The 24,347-nt window shown below is 47.6% G+C and overlaps 1 protein-coding gene across 1 annotated transcript in view; it reads right to left on the reverse strand.

Moving 5' to 3' along the window:
- Positions 1-5,289: 5,289 nt before the first annotated feature.
- LOC118377112 (immunoglobulin superfamily member 3-like) overlaps positions 5,290-24,347 on the reverse strand; it is a 172,428-nt gene continuing 153,370 nt past the window's right edge. The window contains exons 7-9 of the mRNA XM_052493367.1: positions 14,566-14,976; positions 9,718-10,167; positions 5,290-9,122 (exon numbers count right to left, since the gene is read on the reverse strand). Coding sequence (XP_052349327.1) covers positions 8,872-9,122; positions 9,718-10,167; positions 14,566-14,976 — 1,112 coding nt within the window. The 3' untranslated portion in view covers positions 5,290-8,871. The remainder of the gene's footprint in view (positions 9,123-9,717; positions 10,168-14,565; positions 14,977-24,347) is intronic.

Genomic DNA, 24,347 nt, shown 5'->3' on the forward strand with positions numbered 1-24,347 from the left:
TGTAATGGAAGGATCAGATATAGTAGCTTGGGCTGCATACAGAATAATTCCTTTAATCAAAATAAATACAAAAACTAAGAGTATCTTTGTATTAGAGAAATAGTCTGTCAGGAGGTTCATAGAAAGAAACATGGAAGGGTCAGGAGTAATGTCAACACTGAAGGTTGCACTTAACATGTTTTTATTGCAATAAACTGACAGAATAGCAAAGTGCCTTTCTAATGACAGCTATGGTTACTATTCAATAGAATATAATGTCACATCTCAATGTATTGACACCCTTGATAAAGATAAAATACCTATATTGTATCATCATCAAAATGGAACATTTTATTTCATACTAATACATTTGCTCAGAGAAGGATTGTTTAACAAGTTTAAAAAACTCTAAAAATGACACGTGAAAATGTTTGCCACCCCTCAAGATTCTTATATACTATTTAAAATTTGAATAAATGTATCTGCATTAACAGTCTACTTTTTAAAGTTAATCTCAGTTTTAAGGAACTGTATGGTGGCTTTCCGTGGCTTCCTGTTTCACTGGGGTATAAAATGAGGTAACACACATGTAAAATTCCATTGTCTTCCATCACCCTGGGTAAAGGCAGAGAACTCATGAATGGAGACAAATGGTTTTAGACTCATAAATCAGGCAATGGGTACAAATAAACGAACAAACCAAAAAATATACCGCTATTAATACCAGTTACCGCTGTTAAAGCAAAAATGAACAAACTTTAAATCAACTGGAACACTACTAAACTTGCCTGATAGAGGACCCAAGTGTATCTTATCCCCACGCACAGTGAGAGATGATTCAGGAGGAAAATAAAGGTCCGCAGTTGAAGAATTAAAGAACTTGGTCGGGGTTACCAAGTCTCCAAATCTACAATTAGACAAAAAAAAGCCTCCATTGAGAGCAACCAACATATGTAAATGCTTTGTCTGAATAATGGCATTGGCACTTGGATTGGAACTGTGAGCTATGGTCAGTTGAAGCACAGCAGTGGTGGGTTTGGCCTCGTATGAAGGATGGATATGCAGAAAAGAACCTAATACCTACCGTAAATGATGGTGATGGACCTTTGATGTTATGGTGCTATTTTGCTTCCACTGGTCCTGGGGCCCTTGTTAAGGTCAACTTTATCATGAACTCTGCCAAATACCAGGACATTTTAGCCAAGACAAGAACCCCAAGGGCACAGTTATCGCCAGGGGAGGGTGCACAAAGTATTGTAAAGAAAAGGTAGTACTTGTACAAATAAAGAAAAGGTAGTACTTGTTAAACAAAAATCTGAGCAACTGTATTAGTATAAAATAATATAATTAAAATAAATAAATAAAGCATACAATGTAGCTCATTATTTGTATTTATTTTATACAGTATATTGCTAATCTTTATCAAGGGTGTCAATCATTTGGGATGTGACTATATATACACAAAATAAAAATCTACAAAAACATGTCATACAACAAAAAACACAAGCATTTAAAAAAGCTATGGCCTTCCTTTTAATTTCAGTGCACTATTTCTCATAGATAAAAAAATGAACAGAAAAATACATCACTGGAGAAAAGCAGCACTGGCTGAACTGAACACATCACCAAAAGTTCTTTAACAGCTAAATCTGTAGCCAGCACACAGCCACTACATGCAGCCCTCGTAACACAGCTACAACACCGTCAGAACGTCTGGATAACGTTGAGGAGGCGTCTATGGATGTTGATTACTACAAAAACACCATTCAGAGTACAACTGTACAGCTTCAATCACGGTGGCACTGTGACATCACACACCAACCCTCCACTTCGTGGTTCAGAGTCAGAGATCCTGGGATTGTCAAATTCCTTTATGACGGAATTGTGGCAAAACCAATTCAAAAATGAAGTTTAAGATGGAGGGTCCACCTCTGATGTTGGACAAGGAACTGGGTTCAGGCCAGGGTCATGCAAAGTTGCCTTGAACTACTCTTTCAACTGGCATCTAACTCAGTGATGCATAGATCTAGCCTAGAGTCGACAATATGGTAACAATGTGCAGCTGACCTAACTAGGTATCCTAGTTCTAAACACCCATACACGGCCTTTCTATGCCCAGCAACAGCGCCAAAACATCACTGCTCTAGAGGAGATCTGCATGGAGGAATGGGACAAAATACCAGCAACAGTGTGTGAAAACCTTGTGAAGACTTACAGAAAACATTTGACCTCTGTCATTGCCAACAAAGGGTATATAATAAAGTATTGTTATTGACCAAATACTTATTTTCCACCATAATTTGCAAATTAATTAATAAAAAATCCTACAATGTGATTTTCTGGATTTTTTTCCTCATTTTGTCTGTCATAGTTGAAGTGTACCTACGATGAAAATTACAGGCCTCTCTCATCTTTTTAAGTGGGAGAACTTGCACAATTGGTGGCTGACTAAATACTTTTTTGCCCCACTGTACCTCAAGTATGGAAAATGTGGGCAAGATATCCAGAAAAACAAAATGCATACTGTATGCATCTGGTGGACATCGTGTGTAACACCTCGATCACACCTACAGCATCATTGCATTTTGGTACACCAGAAGTACATTCATTTGCAATGGAACGCTGTGTTTGCCTTGCAGCATTGCATTGCAGTGCATTCAGTGTTGTGCATACTTTGGATAAATCGAACATATGCATCAAACTGTATGCGTAGACAGCTTGACAGAAACGGTAGCAGAAGGTGAATGTTGATCTTTGTTGTATACACATCCAGATGATGCTGCGTACTATTTTGCGCAATGACACCGTAGGTGCAAGTGCTAGAAAAAAAGGTAATTGCAAGGAATGTCCAGAATATTTTTCTGTCTTTTTTTAACTGTTCTTAAGTGCGTTAAGAACAAATTCTTATTTACAATGACGGCCTACCCAGGCCAAACCCTCCCCAGACAACGCTGGGCCAATTGTGCGCCGCCCTACGGGACTCCCGATCACGGCCGGTTGTGATACAGCCCGGGATCAAACCAGGGTCTGTAGTGACGCCTCTAGCACTGAGTTGTAGTGCTAGACCGCTGCGCCACTCGGGAGCTCTCTTTCATTATGCTTTTGAAGACAGTTGGGTCTCTATTGTCTACTTGATTTACAGCAGGGTCTCTTTAGATTTAACAGAGAAAGCATCAAGGTAATGTGTTCATGTTTTCACATGTTTTTGTGCATACAGTGCGCGAGTCTACAGTGCGCAATTGTGTAGGATAGAGTATTGTGCAACACCCAACTCTATTCATATTCATTATTCTGGATATAATGACAACAAATGACATAGCCAAGTGAGCTTATTGACAATATGATCTGGTAATGAAATAACAGGACTAATACATTTTGGTTTCCATGTTACACCTGCAATTTTAAGTAGTAGCCTACTTGAATTTGAAGTTCAGAAATTAAAGTACTGGAATAGGCCTGCCTACCTTGAAAATCAGTTTGGCTCTTGAAAAGTTATTGTAATTATTATAGCCAATTTATAAGATCTCCTGGTCCCTTATAATGATCTATGATTTAATTATGATTTTTTTGTGAGATATCAGTTTTTGTGAGAGAGAGGCCACTTTTGTTAGTTTCCTACAGCTTCATTTGACGGGTGTTGCACTACTCTGTTGTGGTAATTATGCGGAAAACAACATCTAATGTTGGCTACAACTTGGCTTTCCATACAATTCCTTCCATTAAAAAATAAACTTGTTTTTTGGTCACTTTCTCATGATAAAAACAGCGATGGGGAGATTCAAATGGAGAGATTAATGCTACCGCTATTCATGGCTTTATTATGTGAGCCTGCATCGGCCACATAGACTACAGAGACATGGCCATGCAACCCATCTATTTAGTCAGGAAATGTACATATTCTCTCATATTGTAGAATGTAATAATAACTTGAATATGTTTGATCTAACCTTTTGACGCCTAGTGCATGCTTTTTGGGGGTTTCTATATTAGGCCTTATATGTACATTATACAGTTGTATAACATTGAGATCCTTAAAAATTACAATTAAGTGCTTAAAAAAGTATCTGAAAGTCCTTGAATTTGAATTGCCATGCTTTTAAACAGTCATGTTGTTGTATAGGGCCAATTTGCTTATATTCACGTGTATTCCTCTAAGTACACATGTGGAACTGCCTGAACATAATTTTGATCACAATGTCACACATTGTCCCCATTATTTATAGAAAACCCACATACACTTTGAATGCACTGTTCGATAGCTGTCAACCGACACGCGTGATGAGGGCTTTAACCATCTCAGGATTTGAATGGCAAATAAAAATACAGTACAAAAAACTCCCTCATAAACCTACAGTTGAAAGTAACTTCCACTTCTATAGATTCGTCTGACACTTGGCACAGGAAGTGGAGGGCTTGGCATTGTTCTGTTACACAAACACAACGCTCAAGAGTTCAAAGGTTACAAAACATCAAAATGCCTCCTGCAATATTGTCATGCAATATACATTTTGACACGATTGAGAAGAGAATGACGAGAGCTTTCAGTCGGTCTGGCAGTGAAAGGGTTATTTTACGGAACAGGAATGTCACACTTCCATACTTTGGGAATGTGACACAGATTCTCAACCCTTCTGCCATGTGCACTGCAGGTCAGGGGGAACCAGACAGCATGCTCCCCACCCAGTCCACAGTCCAAGAGAGGACGGTTTCCATCCAGTCCACTCCAGAGTCTATGGCCGTTTGTCTAATGCATTTCTATGGAGCTCACACATCCTAACTAGGTGCCACGGTACACTTCAATAAATAAACAAGATGAGAAAAAGCTTCAAGTGGATCCATTGTGTGACTCTTGCTGTTAATCTACTGTATATACTAATATAGTGAAGCTGCTAGGTTTCCAATACAGGTATAGAGCAGTTAGTTAGTTCATTAATACAGTGTTGACACTGGCCCATTCATGACAATCCTCAATGTGATGCCACTGAGCGTGCAGAACAAATCTATAATTTCTATATCTACGACATTTCGGTGCCTGTTACTATGGACACACAGCAAAAGGGTGATCATGATTTTGTATCTGTGTGGTGCGGTTGCCTGGCAACACAAGTAGAAGAGCAGTTCTTGGAGAATTTCAAAACAAAAAGAAAATGTACATAAACTATGCAAAACAGTATAAAATAAAACATCTAAATGAAAGGTTCAAAAATCTAAATAAAATTGCCCACTTGAAATTCATTTGAATGGTTTGTTGGTATTGTTAATCTGCTGTTTTTTGGGGGATGTTTCTCTCTCTCTCTGTGTGTGTGTGTGTGTGTGTGTGTGTGTGTGTGTGTGTGTGTGTGTGTGTGTGTGTGTGTGTGTGTGTGTGTGTGTGTGTGTGTGTGTGTGTGTGTGTGTGTGTGTGTGTGTGTGTGTGTGTGTGTGTGTGTGTGTGGTAAGCTGCATGTACTTCTACACCCCTCTAGTGATGATATGCGTTGTGTCTCACCGCCCCTCTACAGGAATTTCTGAGAGCTGAACAGCTTGTTTCCATTAATTAAAGTCTATAGCAGACAACGTTTAAAATGGCAGAAAATTTCATTTCAGTCAATAATTTCCACTGTGTCAACACATTTATGCCAAAAACGGCTCAACTGGTTTAACATAAGCGTAAAAATCTCACTTTATGCCTACAAGGCCCATAATCCTCCAGCAGGGGGTCGGTAGCCATATTTACAGAGTGCCTCAGAGCCAATCGGCTTTACTCGCCCGCTTTAAACTTCACACACTTGTTGCAGAGGGAAGAGTGTAATAAGAAGGTATTGGCACTAAAATATCCTTCATGTCAAAAGTATGCCCTCAGCAGGACAGAGAAGTTCATTTATCCTCCTCCCTTCTCTCTCTCTTTCTTTCCCTCCCACATTCCCTCATTCTCTCTCTGTTTGGAGAGGAGGAGCAGTGCATTCACACTGATGCCTGGTGTCTGGCAGTGTTCAATGGGTTGGCCAGGTCTGTCTCTGTCTGCCAACGCAAACACACTGAGGAAACAGATGGGTGAACACACACACTCTCACACATTGTCTCACACACACAGTCCACTTCCAAGCCACAGGGATTGTCTTTGTGTTTTAGTGTTTCTGTGGCATTCCAGTCCACAGCTCTGGAGTCGGTGGGAGGAGGGCCTTCACTAAGGTAACTAATGTATAAGGCCAAGCAGTAACTGCTCTGAGATCAGTGCTAAGTCCACTGAGCACAGAGAGAGACATTTCTTATCATCCTCACCAGGTCCACAGTACAGAACAGTACAGTATGCACCTATACTATAGGATCCTTGACTTGTCATTCCCCTGTTTCCAGATTGTTCCATTCTAGAGTGATCTTCACATCTTTTGAAAAACAGACCACTGTTTCTGAGAAATAAAAAGAATAAAGTATAGCTATGAAATCCGGTTTTCCACTGGACAGGGAGAAAAGAGAAGGAGAGAGAAAGGGAAAAAAAAAGAGAGCAAGAGATAAACACTCATACTTCCAAATCACACACACGCCCTGCATACACACACATGTCCTGCATACACACACATGTCCTGCATACACACACGTCCTGCATACACACGTCCTGCATACACACATGTCCTGCATACAGACACGTCCTGCATACACACACGTCCTGCATACACACACATGTCCTGCATACACACACATGTCCTGCATACACACACATGTCCTGCATACACACACATGTCCTGCATACACACACATGTCCTGCATACACACACACGTCCTGCATACACACACGTCCTGCATACACACACGTCCTGCATACACACACATGTCCTGCATACACACACATGTCCTGCATACACACACGTCCTGCATACACACGTCCTGCATACACACATGTCCTGCATACACACACGTCCTGCATACACACACATGTCCTGCATACACACACATGTCCTGCATACACACACGTCCTGCATACACACGTCCTGCATACACACATGTCCTGCATACACACACGTCCTGCATACACACACATGTCCTGCATACACACACATGTCCTGCATACACACACGTCCTGCATACACACACGTCCTGCATACACACACATGTCCTGCATACACACACATGTCCTGCATACACACACGTCCTGCATACACACACGTCCTGCATACACACACATGTCCTGCATACACACACATGTCCTGCATACACACACGTCCTGCATACACACACGTCCTGCATACACACACATGTCCTGCATACACACACATGTCCTGCATACACACACGTCCTGCATACACACATGTCCTGCATACACACACATGTCCTGCATACACACACACGTCCTGCATACACACACGTCCTGCATACACACACGTCCTGCATACACACACATGTCCTGCATACACACACATGCCCTGCATACACACACATGTCCTGTATACACACACGTCCTGCATACACACATGTCCTGCATACACACATGTCCTGCATACACCACATGTCCTGCATACACACATGTCCTGCATACACACATGTCCTGCATACACACGTCCTGCATACACCACATGTCCTGCATACACACACACGCCCTGCATACACCACATGTCCTGCATACACACACGTCCTGCATACACACACATGTCCTGCATACACACACATGTCCTGCATACACACACATTTCCTGCATACACACACATGTCCTGCATACACACACACGTCCTGCATACACACACGTCCTGCATACACACACGTCCTGCATACACACATGTCCTGCATACACACACGTCCTGCATACACACACGTCCTGCATACACACACGTCCTGCATACACACATGTCCTACATACACACACGTCCTGCATACACACACGTCCTGCATACACACATGTCCTACATACACACACGTCCTGCATACACACATGTCCTGCATACACACATGTCCTGCATACACACACGTCCTGCATACACACATGTCCTGCATACACACATGTCCTGCATACACCACATGTCCTGCATACACACACACACCCTGCATACACCACATGTCCTGCATACACACATGTCCTGCATACACACACGTCCTGCATACACACATGTCCTGCATACACACATGTCCTGCATACACACACGTCCTGCATACACACATGTCCTGCATACACACACATGTCCTGCATACACACACATGCCCTGCATACACACACATGTCCTGTATACACACACGTCCTGCATACACACATGTCCTGCATACACACATGTCCTGCATACACACACGTCCTGCATACACACACATGCCCTGCATACACACACATGTCCTGCATAAACACATGTCCTGCATACACACATGTCCTGCATACACACACGTCCTGCATACACCACATATCCTGCATACACACACACGTCCTGCATAAACACATGTCCTGCATACACACACGTCCTGCATAAACACATGTCCTGCATACACACATGTCCTGCATAAACACATGTCCTGCATACACACATGTCCTGCATACACACACATGTCCTGCATACACACATGTCCTACATACACACATGTCCTACATACACACATGTCCTGCATACACACATGTCCTGCATACACACACGTCCTGCATACACACGTCCTGCATACACACATGTCCTGCATCCACACATGTCCTGCATACACACGTCTGCACATTCCAAGCACACACACTTTTCCACATGCTCACACACCCACATGACAGAGCTGCTACAGGGTAACTCACAGACAGCCAGAAAGGGGGGTGGGATTATACATGGATGGACGGATTGATTGACAGCTTGGATACAGAAGTGATTAGACAGGTGGAGGTCCGGAGTAGCCCCTCCCTGGCGTGGTATTAGTTGGGTCCGCGATGAGGACTATGGGATGAGGGCTATGGATCTGTCCTTAGTCCACTGAGCCGGGGTGCAGGCTGAGGACGGGTGGGTCCAGGCAGGTGGGGGAGTAGCTGAGGTGGGGTTCTTTGATCCACAGTAAAGGGGCACCGTTCTTGCTCTCCTGGGATTTGCTGTGTCTGTGGCTCTTGTAGCGCACCAGGAGCACGGCGATGATGAGGATGCCGAAGATGGGGAACGGGTAGAAGAAGACAAAGTAGAAGAGAGAGTCGTTGGAACATACCACCGACTGCAGGGTGGAAACTGTGGGGAGAGAGAATGGGGGGAGAGAGAGATAGGGAGGGAGGGCAGAGAGAAAGAGAGACAGGAACGGTGGGCGGAGAGAAGAGAGAACAAGAGAGCGAGAGAGCGAGAGAGAGAGAGAGAGAGAGAGAGAGAGAGAGAGAGAGAGAGAGAGAGAGAGAAAATAGGGAGAAGGGCAAGGTAGAGAGAACAGAAAATTGGATGGGAGTGTGATATGGATGAAAAGATGACATCAATGGAGAGCATTCCATTATGGTGTAGTTTGATGTTTGTTTGGCATGTTACTTTTAGCAACCTACACAGTAGCTGTGACTGTGTAAGTACTACCTCAAACACCAGAATCATCAGTAAGATCAGCACAAGCCAATGATCTTATATTTGGTCTCTAGAATAATAATGATACAAATGGGAGGAGTTGGTTGGCCTGGGTTAAACACTTTGTGAGAAAAACACTTTGCAGCTGAAATGTCAACAACAATAATACGTCTCCATTCTATCGCTTGGCCTTTGTTTTTCTAGCCCCAGGACATTGTCATTCGCCATGTGGCACTGTTTTATTCCTAAAAGCACTACAGAAATGTATTCATTGATTTACCCTGCTGGATCACGTTGACGATGGTGACATCAGAGATGTTGGTTGCCAGGCGATACCAGGCGTTGCGGGGGTTGAGCAGCCACTCCTCCACATGACAGTAGTAGCGCCCAGCGTCAGCGGGTCGCGCCCCCTGGATGGTCAGACTGTAGAGGTCAGAGGTCGTCCTCTCAAACTGCAGGCGTGAGTTAGGCCCCGCCTCCTCGATTGGGCTACAGTTCCCGTTCCCGAACACGGCGTCGTGTCCGATGGAGAACACACAGGCCCGGTTTCCCTCATCAACATCCCCCTGTTCTTCCTCCTCAGAGAGCATGGAGGAGCGCTCCACATACCAGGACACGGAGAAACGGGAGTCTCTGGAGGACTGGGAGGGAATGCTACAGCCCAACCGGATGGAACTGGACTGGGACACGGTGATATTAGACTCGGACTCCTCCACCTGTAACCGCACCTCTGTACAGAGAGAGGGGGGAGTAGAACAAAATGACAATTTAAAGCCAAAATAATTGTCTTGCCTTGAAACAGAAAACATTACACTGAACAATAGATGTCGATGTGCTTCAAAACATTATGTACTTCAAAAATTCAATACACATAATTGACAGTAGATAGCAAAATCTCTTTCGCTGTCAATTTTACATTCCCAACTACCCCCAGATGCCCAATCCAAAATCCTTGAAAATTAGACTAACAGGGTTAGTGACCCCACCAGCTGTCCGTGGCCTTTCCAGTTCTTGGTTCCCCTCCAGGGCCGGGCCTGCCTCTTAGAGGCTTCTAGCCCAGGGGGAGAGTGTCTGTAAGGGATGGCTACACTCCTACAGGGCCTGCCTCTTAGAGGCTTCTAGCCCAGGGGGAGAGTGTCTGTAAGGGAGGGCTACACTCCTACAGGGCCTGCCTCTTAGAGGCTTCTAGCCCAGGGGGAGAGTGTCTGTAAGGGATGGCTACACTCCTACAGGGCCTGCCTCTTAGAGGCTTCTAGCCCAGGGGGAGAGTGTCTGTAAGGGATGGCTACACTCCTACAGGGCCTGCCTCTTAGAGGCTTCTAGCCCAGGGGGAGAGTGTCTGTAAGGGATGGCTACACTCCTACAGGGCCTGCCTCTTAGAGGCTTCTAGCCCAGGGGGAGAGTGTCTGTAAGGGATGGCTACACTCCTACAGGGCCTGCCTCTTAGAGGCTTCTAGCCCAGGGGGAGAGTGTCTGTAAGGGATGGCTACACTCCTACAGGGCCTGCCTCTTAGAGGCTTCTAGCCCAGGGGGAGAGTGTCTGTAAGGGAGGGCTACACTCCTACAGGGCCTGCCTCTTAGAGGCTTCTAGCCCAGGGGGAGAGTGTCTGTAAGGGAGGGCTACACTCCTACAGGGCCTGCCTCTTAGAGGCTTCTAGCCCAGGGGGAGAGTGTCTGTAAGGGAGGGCTACACTCCTACAGGGCCTGCCTCTTAGAGGCTTCTAGCCCAGGGGGAGAGTGTCTGTAAGGGAGGGCTACACTCCTACAGGGCCTGCCTCTTAGAGGCTTCTAGCCCAGGGGGAGAGTGTCTGTAAGGGAGGGCTACACTCCTACAGGGCCTGCCTCTTAGAGGCTTCTAGCCCAGGGGGAGAGTGTCTGTAAGGGATGGCTACACTCCTACAGGGCCTGCCTCTTAGAGGCTTCTAGCCCAGAGGGAGAGTGTCTGTAAGGGATGGCTACAATCCTACAGGGCCTGCCTCTTAGAGGCTTCTAGCCCAGAGGGAGAGTGTCTGTAAGGGATGGCTACACTCCTACAGGGCCTGCCTCTTAGAGGCTTCTAGCCCAGGGGGAGAGTGTCTGTAAGGGATGGCTACACTCCTACAGGGCCTGCCTCTTAGAGGCTTCTAGCCCAGGGGGAGAGTGTCTGTAAGGGATGGCTACACTCCTACAGGGCCTGCCTCTTAGAGGCTTCTAGCCCAGGGGGAGAGTGTCTGTAAGGGATGGCTACACTCCTACAGAGCCTGCCTCTTAGAGGCTTCTAGCCCAGGGGGAGAGTGTCTGTAAGGGATGGCTACACTCCTACAGGGCCTGCCTCTTAGAGGCTTCTAGCCCAGGGGGAGAGTGTCTGTAAGGGATGGCTACACTCCTACAGGGCCTGCCTCTTAGAGGCTTCTAGCCCAGGGGGAGAGTGTCTGTAAGGGATGGCTACACTCCTACAGGGCCTGCACACTGACCCAGTTACAACAAGTAAAAAAGAACTGAACTTAAAAAGACTGATAGATCAGGCTGTTCACAGACTGTAATGTTTCCTCTGGTTAAAAGAGGAGAGGAAGCTGGCAGACAGACAGACAGACAGACAGACAAGGGGAGAACTTGCATCTCGATCTCATCTTATCTCCCTGTTCTTCTGACAGAGAACCATTTCCGTCTGACTTCCTGGGTGACTGCATTCTTTAGCACCTTAATGAGACTCTCCTAACGGCCCCCTGGGAAATCAAGCCTGGAAGTTTGCCACCCACCTTTATATATTTATATAGCACATGTATAACTATATATGGAATAAGAGCTCCCTGATATGGTGTTTGATAATAATAACCCAATCCCCTGGTGAGCCTTGGGATCCCGAAAGGCACATCTTACCTCTGAGAAACACAGAGGTAAGATACAACAAAAAAAACCATCAAAGTGATTCACTGATATACACACACAGGCAATCATGCATACACACACACAGTCACACACATGCACAAACACACACTTGGGTCGCTGTGAGTTGAAAGCGACAAACAGATATATGTATGTGTGTCACTGTATGTGTGTGTCAAAGTGTGTGTGTGTGTGTTTTCAGCATTAATGTAATTGGGGGAGTAGTGTCCACTTTGCTGCTTAAATAAAAGATGAGCACTGTTGCTCCCTGCCCAGCTTCAGCCCTTCTGTCTGACCTTCATGTTGTAGTCGGGCAGATGCCACGGACACCCTGCACATTTCACCCTGCATTTATAATGCCCTGCTCACAGGACCCCTGGCACAACAGATGCTTTCAGAGATGTTACGGGGAGGGGAGGGGTGGGGAAAGGGGGGTTACCCATGTTTGTTTGTAAACAGTCAAATAAAATAAAATAGTATTTGTCATATGCGCCGAATACAACGGGTGTAGACTTTGCCATGAAATGCTTGTTTATGAGCCCTTCCCACCGATGCAGAGTACCATTACCAGATCAATGTGCAGGGGTACGAGGTATTTGAGCTAGATATGTACATGCAGGCAGAGTAATGTGACTAGGTATCAGGATAGATTATAGTATGAGGAAAATAAAGAATGGTGTCGCAGTAGCAAATGATAAGTGTAAAAAGTATGTGTGTATGCTTTGTGTCAGTATGTAGGGCAGATAGTCCAGAGTGTGAGGGGAGGAGTTTGTGGGGCATGGGGTGTAGACAGTGGGAGGGGGACTTGGAGGTGTGTAGAGGACATGCTGCGGTCAGGGTTAGTGGGTTGGAGGTGAGTAGAGGACAAGGTGGGTCAGGGTTAGTGGGTTGGAGGTGAGTAGAGGACATGGTGGGGTCTGGGTTAGTGGGATGGAGGTGAGTAGAGGACATGGTGGGGTCTGGGTTAGTGGGATGGAGGTGAGTAGAGGACATGGTGGGGTCTGGGTTAGTGGGTTGGAGGTGAGTAGAGGACATGGTGGGGTCTGGGTTAGTGGGTTGGAGGTGAGTAGAGGACATGCTGGGGTCTGGGTTAGTGGGTTGGAGGTGAGTAGAGGACAAGGTGGGTCTGGGTTAGTGGGTTGGAGGTGAGTAGAGGACAAGGTGGGCCAGGGTTAGTGGGTTGGAGATGAGTAGAGGACATGGTGGGTCTGGGTTAGTGGGTTGGAGGTGAGTAGAGGACAAGGTGGGTCAGGGTTAGTGGGTTGGAGATGAGTAGAGGACAAGGTGGGTCAGGGTTAGTGGGTTGGAGGTGAGTAGAGGACATGGTGGGTCAGGGTTAGTGGGATGGAGGTGAGTAGAGGACAAGGTGGGTCAGGGTTAGTGGGTTGGAGATGAGTAGAGGACAAGGTGGGTCAGGGTTAGTGGGTTGGAGGTGAGTAGAGGACATGGTGGGTCAGGGTTAGTGGGATGGAGGTTTAGTAGAGGACATGCTGGGGTCTGGGTTAGTGGGTTGGAGATGAGTAGAGGACATGGTGGGTCAGGGTTAGTGGGTTGGAGGTGAGTAGAGGACATGGTGGGTCAGGGTTAGTGGGTTGGAGGTTTAATAGAGGACATGGTGGGGTCTGGGTTAGTGGGTTGGAGGTTTAGTAGAGGACATGCTGGGGTCTGGGTTAGTGGGTTGGAGGTTTAGTAGAGGACATGGTGGGGTCTGGGTTAGTTGGATGGGGGTGAGTAGAGGACATGGTGGGGTCAGGGTTAGTGGGTTGGAGGTGAGTGAGGGTGTGTGGGGTCGCAGTTCTGTTGGGGAGACAGAGGCATAACATTGATGGGCATTAGGGGTTGGAGGGGTGGACAGGTGGGTTATCCCCCTCGGCTCTACTGCCAGGCTATGCCCATCTGTGCCAGCTGGCACCAGAGCCACAACGTCCGCTCTGCCACCTGAGCTCTGCCCAGGGCAGTTGATGTGGTCATCAAAGCGAGACGGCCTTGAGGACAGGGGGAGAGTAGAGAGGGGAGGGTTGTTAGGCACAACTGGTCACTGCTAGGAGGTGACTGAACCACATGGGCAAAGAACAGCTACTGTTAACCACAGAGAAAGACACAGAGATCGAGAGACAGTGACCGAGAGAGAGAGAGAGAGCGGGAGACAGGGCTCTTGCTATATCTTTTGGGAAGATATCTGTGTGTGAAGGCTGAGGAGTCCTGTGCCAGTTTGTACCAGCCTCCCTCCCCTGATCCCTCCTTCCCTCCTCTTTGTTCTCACCTGGCTGTCTGACGAGGACCTGTGTGAAGCCTGAGGAGTCCCGTGACAGTCTGTACCAGGCTCCGTCTGGATCTGTGAGCCACTCCTCCACCAGGCAGTAGTAAGTCCCAGAGTCGCTGCTCTCTGCCCTGTTCAGTGTCAGCGCATACAGCTGTGGCGACATCCTCTCTGCCTGCACCCGCCGCCTCAACCTCTCCTCGTCTGCGTACGCGCCATACTCAAATGCACCTGAGCGCTCAATCCTCAGCAGGAGCTCGTCGGCCTCGGCACCCGTCGCGCGGCGCACGTACCAAAGCATGGCATGCTGTGAGTCGGTGCTGGTCTGAGAGGCCACGGAGCAGTTGACGCGCACACGACTGTCCTCCAGGTAGACCAGGGACTGGTTGGTCTTCTGCACACGCAACTTAGACACTGTGGAGAAAAGGGGAGGGAGGGAGGGACAGGTGGAGAGGAATGGAGGAGGAGGGGTAGATAGAGGAGAGAGAGAAGTTATTTCAACAATAATTTCCCTATTTAAAGAAACAAGTGAATGCTGGTGACAGATATACAATGCAATTTCTGTTTGACAGACGTGTCGAGGCTGTCTTCATTTCCTGCTGAACAGGAGAGGATATTAGTGTGTGGGCAGAGAACAGAGAGAGACAGACAGACGGAGACGGAGGGAGGGAGGGGGAGGGAGGGAGGGAGGGAGGGAGGGAGGGAGGGAGGGAGGGTGTGAGGGAGAGAGGGAGGGAGGAAAGGATGGCTGTCAGTGTACGACACAGCGAGGGAGGGAGAGAGGGAGGGAGGGAGGGAGGGAGGGAGGGAGGGAGGGAGGGAGGGAGGGAGGGAGGGAGGGAGGGAGGGTGAGAGGGAGAGAGGGAGGGAGGGAGGGAGGGAGGGAGGGAGGGAGGGAGGGAGGGAGGGAGGGAGGGAGGGAGGGAGGGAGGGAGGGAGGGAGGGAGGGAGGGAGGGAGGGAGGGTGTGAGGGAGGGAGGGAGGGAGGGTGGGAGGGAGGGAGGGAGGGAGGGAGGGTGTGAGGGAGAGAGGGAGGGTGGGAGGGAGGGGAGGGAGGGAGGGAGGGAGGGAGGGAGGGAGGGAGGGAGGGAGAGGGAGGGTGTGAGGGAAAGGATGGCTGTCAGTGTACGACACAGCGAGGGAGGAAGAGAGGCCTTGAATAAGTTGAAGGGAGGAGTAGGGAAGATTCAGTTTAATAGTGAGAGGGGGAAAGATGGATATAGGGAGAGATAAAGGAATCCAGGCTTTGGGAGAAAGAGAAGAAGAGATGGAGAGAGGGAGAGATGAAGGAATCCGGGCTGTGGGAGAAAGAGAAGAAGAGATGGAGAGAGGGAGAGATGAAGGAATCCGGGCTGTGGGAGAAAGAGAAGAATAGATGGAGAGAGGGAGAGATGAAGGAATCCGGGCTGTGGGAGAAAGAGAAGAAGAGATGGAGAGAGGGAGAGAGGGAGAGATGAAGGAATCCGGGCTGTGGGAGAAAGATACTTGTGGGAGTTAGAGGGAGGAAGAGAGAGAGATATGGAGGGAGTACTAGAATAAGATGTCAGGGAGGTACAGTAGTGGATAGGTTACTGGGACGTCAGGTGTGATATTAGATTAGCGACAGGTACATCATTTCAACAGCTGCAACATCGAGAGCATCTTGACTGGCTGCATCACCGCTTGGTATGGCAAAAGCAATGCCCTCAAACACACACATGGCGCTACAGAGGGTGGTGCGGACAGCCCAGTACATGACTGGGGCCGAACTTCCTGCCATCCAGGACCATTATATCATGTGGTGTGAAAGGAAGGCCTGGAAAATCGTTAAAAACTCTTTCTTTCCGAGCCAACGAATGCTCCCTCTGCTTCCGCACGGCAAGTGGTACCATCAAGTCTGACATCAACAGGCTCCAGAAAAGCTTCTAAGACGGCTAAATAGCTAAATAAATAGCTACACGGTCTACCCTTGTATTTTTGCACTGTCTCTATGCACACTCACAGGGCAGTGCACAGGGCAGCTCACACAAACACTCACTTCACAATTTGCTCTCACACATAATATGCTTAACATTTATACTGACTCTACACTCATGCACGCCCACTTACATACAATCCTCATATACGCTGCTGCTAGTCTGTTTATTATATATCCTGATGTCTTGTCACCTTACCCCTATACATACAGTTGAATTCGGAAGTTTACATACACTTAGGTTGGAGTCATTAAAACTTGTTTTTCAACCACTCCACATATTTCTTGTTAACTAACTATAGTTTTGGCAAGTCGATTAGTACATCTACTTTGTGTATGACTCAAGTAATTTTTCCAACATTTGTTTACAAACAGACTATTCCACTTATAATTCACTGTATCACAATTCCAGTGGGTCAGAAGTTTACATACAATAAGTTGACTGTGACTTTAAACAGCTTGGAAAATTCCAGAAAATTATGTCATGGCTTTAGAAGCTTCTGATAGGCTAATTGACATAATTTGAGTCATTTGGAGGTGTACCTGTGGATGTATTTCAAGACCTACCTTCAAACTCAGTGCCTCTTTGCTTGACATCATGAGAAAAATCAAAAGAAATCAGCCAAGACCTCAAAAATTGTAGACCTCCACAAGTCTGGTTCATCCTTGGGAGCAATTTCCAAACGCCTGAAGGTACCACGTTCATCTGTACAAACAATAGTACGCAAGTATAAACACCATGGGACAACGCAGCCATCATACCGCTCAGGAAGGAGACATGTTCTGTCTCCTAGAGATGAACGTACTTTGGTGCGAAAAGTGAAAATCCCAGAACAACAGCAAAGGACCTTGTGAAGATGCTGGAGGAAACGGGTACAAAAGTATCTATATCCACAGTAAAACGAATCCTATATCGACATAACCTGAAAGGCCGCTCAGCAAGGAAGAAGCCTCTGCTCCAAAACCACCATAAAAAAGCCAGACTACGGTTTACAACTGCACATGGGGACAAAGATCGTACTTTTTGGAGAAATGTCCTCTGGTCTGATGAAACAAAAATAGAACTGTTTGGCAATAATGACCATCGTTATGTTTGAAGGAAAAATGGGGAGGCTTTCAAGCCAAAAAACAGCATCCCAACTGTGAAGCACGGGGGTGGCAGCATCATGTTGTGGGAGTGCTTTTCTGCAGGAGGGACTGGTGCACTTCACAAAATAGATGGCATCATGAAGTAGGACAATTATGTGGATATATTGAAGCAACATCTCAAGACATCAGTCAGGAAGTTAAAGCTTGGTCGCAAATGGGTCTTCCAAATGGACAATGACCCCAAGCATACTTCCAAAGTTGTGGCAAAATGGCTTAAGGACAACAAAGTCAAGGTATTTGAGTGACCATCACAAAGCCCTGACCTCAATCCTATAGAACATTTGTGGGCAGAACTGAAAAAGCGTGTGCGAGCAAGGAGGCCTACAAACCTGACTAATTTACAACAGCTCTGTCAGGGGGAATGGGCCAAAAATCCCCCAACTTATTGTGGGAAGCTTGTGGAAGGCTACACAAAACGTTTAACCCAAGTTAAATAATTTAAAGGCAATGCTACCAAATACTAATTGAGTGTATGTAAACTTCTGACCCACAGGGACTGTGATGAAAGAAATAAAAGCTGAAATAAGTCATTCTCTCTTCTATTATTCTGACATTTCACATTCTTAAAATAAAGTGGTGATCCTAACTGACCTAAGACAGGGAATTTTTCCTCGGATTAAATGTCAGGAATTGTGGAAAACTGAGTTTAAATGTATTTGGCTAAGGTGTATGTAAACTTCTGACGTCAACTGTATCTACCTCTATCACTCCAGTATCCCTGACCATTGTAAATACTGAAACTGACTGACCCTGTATATATAGTATGCTTACTTACTTTATGTTCTTCTTATTTTTATTTCTCGTGTTTTTGTTCAACCTTGTTATTTGTAATATTACATTGTTATTGATTGGCTTTAGAGCTTGCAAATGCATTTCACAGTACTTGAAACCATTGAAACATAACACATTAATAACTGACAAGTCACACATGAAAAGGTACGTTATTAATGTAAAATAAAACCAACCTCACTTGAACACCAGAGCATGAAGCCACTTCAACACAGATATAGGCTTGTTAGTAAGATACACCTCTCTATTGCCTGTGCTAAGCCTTGATAGAACCGACTGCCTGGAGTCACAACCATCTGCCTACAGAATTTCACCCGTACTCACAGATTGGTGAATGCGCTCGTGTGTGTGAGCTAGCATTTGGCCACACTCTTAGTATTTTCACAGCTAAAAGGCATCTCCGGGCCCTCTCCCCTCTCCACAGTGCCGGGCCCTCTCCCCTCTCCACAGTGCTGGGCCCTATCCCCTCTCCACAGTGCCGGGCCCTCTCCCCTCTCCACAGTGCCGGGTCCTTTCCCCTCTCCACAGTGCCGGGTCCTCTCCCCTCTCCACAGTGCCAGGTCCTTTCCCCTCTCCACAGTGCCAGGTCCTCTCCCCTCTCCACAGTGCCAGGTCCTCTCCCCTCTCCACAGTGCCGGGTCCTCTCCCCTCTCCACAGTGCCGGGTCCTCTCCCCTCTCCACCGTGCCGGGCCCTATCCCCTCTCCACAGTGCCGGGTCCTTTCCCCTCTCCACAGTGCCGGGTCCTCTCCCCTTTCCACAGTGCCAGGTCCTCTCCCCTCTCCACAGTGCCGGGTCCTCTCCCCTCTCCACAGTGCCGGGTCCTCTCCCCTCTCCACAGTGCCAGGTCCTCTCCCCTCTCCACAGTGCCGGGTCCTCTCCCCTCTCCACAGTGCCGGGTCCTCTCCCCTCTCCACCGTGCCGGGTCCTCTCCCGTCTCCACACTGCCGGGCCCTCTCCCCTCTCCACAGTGCCGGGCCCTCTCCCCTCTCCACAGTGCCGGGCTCTCCAGTGAGTTCTGAAATTAGTCATCATTAGCTGGCTCCACACTGGAGAGACTCGCTTAACACCGACAATCACTCCAGCCAGAATTACAGTCAAACACCCCGGAATCCTGCCAATCATCCTCCGAGAGAGAATAACCTCAGTATCTCTGGGAGTGGAACCGTGCTGGATTTGATTGGCACAGGATTGGCACAGCGCTGTTTATTCCCATTTGAAGTTAGACTACATTAGGAAAAGAGGAGACTGTGAGGGTTGAAAGCCTTGGACCAGTCTTTAAAGAAAGGCCTGTTCAAAGCCTGACAAATTACCAGCCATTCAAGCCCATTATGGCACATTATAACCCCTTATGACGCATTGTAAGTCATCCTGAGTGTTGAAACGGGTCCAATGACCTCAGCTCCATAGGAAGAAATCCATGTGTGCTCTTTAGAAGATCAGGGCTACTGCAGAGAGAGAGGGAGACTCTGCACCAGGACCAGTCTCTTTATCACACACACACATTTAAAATGAGGTTGTCTTCAACAGGAAGAGGCAGAGAACAGGGCTGTAGAGTACATGGACTGGTATTTATTTTTTATTTTACCTTTATTTTACTAGGCAAGTCAGTTAAGAACAAATTCTTATTTTCAATGACGGCCTAGGAACAGTGGGTTAACTGCCTGTTCAGGGGCAGAACGACAGATTTGTACCATGTCAGCTCGGGGGTTTGAACTTGCAACCTTTCGGTAACCACTAGGCTACCCTGCCGCCCCAATGGTAACATATGCATACTGTACGTGTGGGGCTCTCTCCCTCTGTGTGTGTGTGTGTGCCTATTTTCCTACCTCATCAGGAACCGAATGTCCGAACAATTCACCAGAATGTCCTGACAAAGTAGGGAACAATAACTTTTTTTGTCCTGAATGTCCTGAATTTATTCAAATGCTATTTTAAGCTTAAAAGTTAGGGTTAAGGTTAGAGTCTGTGTGTGTGTGTGTGTGTGTTAATGCTTTGGGAATACAGCATGCTGTTCAATCATGCATCTGTAACAAGGCCATACATCATGTATGGGTACTGCCAATTCCCTTTACAGCTGAATTCTTACATGTATCTGTATGTCTGTGTGTGTTTCAGAGAGTCCATGTCTATGTTAAGTGTGTTTGGATGCTCTGCGTGAGTGTGTTTCTTTAATGAGCCTCCTGGGTACCAAACCAAAGTAAGACAAATCCATAATTGGAAACACTTGTCATCTCCTTTCTGCATTAGCTGGTGTGTCACTCAAGCCCAGGCCCTATGCCTTTCTGTGTTTATGTGCTCAACAGGCTCTGAGGTTTGTTCTCCTCTCCCTCTCAGCTCTGTGTGATCTCTCCCCAGTGAAAGAGATAGTGAGTGCTGCTGAGATCCTGTGTATGACTTATGCCCCTCCGAGACCTCCGTACTTTTTACTACTGTCAGTGAAAGGGGAGGATTCTGGCAATTGGGAGCCAATCCGATGCTAGATGGTGTAGATGAGGAAGAGATGATCATATTAGAAGTTAACCTTGAACTTTAATGCTGCCATCGCACTTCCCTCCACTCTGGTTTCCAGGGCAACCCCATCTCCCAGGGCGACCAAGGGCGTGGCGAGAATACCTGAAGGAGTCCTGCTGGGTCTCCCAGTCAGGGAGCAGACCCAATTAAACACTGCCATCGCCAGGCACGATTAAACAAACAGTTAATTAACATTCAGGCCCTGACTCTCCAAAAACAGAGTGAGTGTTCTCTCTTTGTTGGAAAATCAAACAAGCAAGTAAACAACTGTTTGAAAAGCCTACCCCCTCCCTGAGTGTGTCCAGTTTGTCGTCAGAAGGCGTTAATTGTGGCGTGTTGCTGCAGAGCCTAGATAAAGCTTACTTTTATTCCCCCTTATTTATCAGTGGCATAAAGCACACAATGACCACAATCACAGAACCATTCACATCCAGAAGAAAGGCAGGAAAACAAGCCTTGTGACTGCCGCATTCACGCATTCCCTCTTCCCTCTCCTCATAGCTATATTCCACAACGCGGCGAGGCGGTTCTTTATTTGCCGAGCCAAGTGCAGGAACAGATGAAAACGTCTTGGGGAGGTATTTTACGGTCCAGGGGGTGGGGAGAAAAGTGTACTGTAAAGGCTGTGCTCTGCAGTATCTCTCCAACCTCTCACCATCACTCACTAGCAGTCTAATCAGAACACCACCTATCTGTCTGTCTGCCTGAACTGAATGACACAACATCAATTACAATTCTCAGACCGATGCAAAACAGCCCAACTATAGGGATGTGGAGTATTAAATACTACGCAGGAAAGAAACCTTCCAGCATTCATCCAGATGGCAAACTCACTCCATCTCACTCTCCTTCTCTTTTGCTCTGTCCAACTCTCTCTCTCTCTAACCCCTTCCTCTCAGTCCATCTCGCTCTCCTTCTCTGCCGGTCTGTCCAACTCTCTCTCTCTCTAACCCCTTCCTCTCAGTCCATCTCGCTCTCCTTCTCTGTCGTCTGTCCAACTCTCTCTCTCTCTCTAACCCCTTCCTCTCACTCCATCTCGCTCTCCTTCTCTGTCGGTGTGTCCAACTCTCTCTCTCTCTAACCCCTTCCTCTCACTCCATCTCACTCTCCTTCTCTGTCGGTGTGTCCAACTCTCTCTCTCTCTCTAACCCCTTCCTCTCACTCCATCTCGCTCTCCTTCTCTGTCGGTGTGTCCAACTCTCTCTCTCTCTCTAACCCCTTCCTCTCACTCCATCTCACTCTCCTTCTCTGTCGGTGTGTCCAACTCTCTCTCTCTCTCTAACCCCTTCCTCTCACTCCATCTCGCTCTCCTTCTCTGTCGTCTGTCCAACTCTCTCTCTCTCTCTAACCCCTTCCTCTCACTCCATCTCGCTCTCCTTCTCTGTCGGTGTGTCCAACTCTCTCTCTCTCTAACCCCTTCCTCTCACTCCATCTCACTCTCCTTCTCTGTCGGTGTGTCCAACTCTCTCTCTCTCTCTAACCCCTTCCTCTCACTCCATCTCGCTCTCCTTCTCTGTCGGTCTGTCCAACTCTCTCTCTCTCTCTAACCCCTTCCTCTCACTCCATCTCGCTCTCCTTCTCTGTCGGTCTGTCCAACTCTCTCTCTCTCTAACCCCTTCCTCTCACTCCATCTCGCTCTCCTTCTCTGTCGGTCTGTCCAACTCTCTCTCTCTCTAACCCCTTCCTCTCACTCCATCTCGCTCTCCTTCTCTGTCGGTGTGTCCAACTCTCTCTCTCTCTCTAACCCCTTCCTCTCACTCCATCTCGCTCTCCTTCTCTGTCGGTCTGTCCAACTCTCTCTCTCGCTAACCCCTTCCTCTCACTCCATCTCGCTCTCCTTCTCTGTCGGTGTGTCCAACTCTCTCTCTCTCTCTCTCTCTAACCCCTTCCTCTCACTCCATCTCGCTCTCCTTCTCTGTCGGTCTGTCCAACTCTCTCTCTCTCTAACCCCTTCCTCTCACTCCATCTCGCTCTCCTTCTCTGTCGGTCTGTCCAACTCTCTCTCTCTCTCTAACCCCTTCCTCTCACTCCATCTCGCTCTCCTTCTCTGTCGGTGTGTCCAACTCTCTCTCTAACCCCTTCCTCTCACTCCATCTCGCTCTCCTTCTCTGTCGGTCTGTCCAACTCTCTCTCTCTCTCTAACCCCTTCCTCTCACTCCATCTCGCTCTCCTTCTCTGTCGGTCTGTCCAACTCTCTCTCTCTCTCTCTCTAACCCCTTCCTCTCACTCCATCTCGCTCTCCTTCTCTGTCGGTGTGTCCAACTCTCTCTCTCTCTAACCCCTTCCTCTCACTCCATCTCGCTCTCCTTCTCTGTCGGTGTGTCCAACTCTCTCTCTCTCTCTAACCCCTTCCTCTCACTCCATCTCGCTCTCCTTCTCTGTCGGTGTGTCCAACTCTCTCTCTCTCTCTCTCTAACCCCTTCCTCTCACTCCATCTCGCTCTCCTTCTCTGTCGGTGTGTCCAACTCTCTCTCTCTCTAACCCCTTCCTCTCACTCCATCTCGCTCTCCTTCTCTGTCGGTGTGTCCAACTCTCTCTCTCTCTAACCCCTTTCTTCTCACTCCATCTCGCTCTCCTTCTCTGTCGGTGTGTCCAACTCTCTCTCTCTCTCTAACCCCTTCCTCTCACTCCATCTCGCTCTCCTTCTCTGTCGGTGTGTCCAACTCTCTCTCTCTCTAACCCCTTCCTCTCACTCCATCTCGCTCTCCTTCTCTGTCGGTGTGTCCAACTCTCTCTCTCTCTCTAACCCCTTTCTTCTCACTCCATCTCGCTCTCCTTCTCTGTCGGTCTGTCCAACTCTCTCTCTCTCTAACCCCTTCCTCTCACTCCATCTCGCTCTCCTTCTCTGTCGGTGTGTCCAACTCTCTCTCTCTCTCTAACCCCTTCCTCTCACTCCATCTCGCTCTCCTTCTCTGTCGGTGTGTCCAACTCTCTCTCTCTCTCTAACCCCTTTCTTCTCACTCCATCTCGCTCTCCTTCTCTGTCGGTGTGTCCAACTCTCTCTCTCTCTAACCCCTTCCTCTCACTCCATCTCGCTCTCCTTCTCTGTCGGTGTGTCCAACTCTCTCTCTCTCTCTAACCCCTTCCTCTCACTCCATCTCGCTCTCCTTCTCTGTCGGTGTGTCCAACTCTCTCTCTCTCTAACCCCTTCCTCTCACTCCATCTCGCTCTCCTTCTCTGTCGGTCTGTCCAACTCTCTCTCTCTCTAACCCCTTCCTCTCACTCTATCTCGCTCTCCTTCTCTGTCGGTCTGTCCAACTCTCTCTCTCTCTCTCTCTCTCTCTCTCTCTCTCTCTAACCCCTTCCTCTCACTCCATCTCACTCTCCTTCTCTGTCGGTCTGTCCAACTCTCTCTCTCTCTCTAACCCCTTTCTTCTCAC

Source organism: Oncorhynchus keta, chromosome 34, assembly GCF_023373465.1.
Source record: "Oncorhynchus keta strain PuntledgeMale-10-30-2019 chromosome 34, Oket_V2, whole genome shotgun sequence".
NCBI lineage: Eukaryota > Metazoa > Chordata > Actinopteri > Salmoniformes > Salmonidae > Oncorhynchus > Oncorhynchus keta.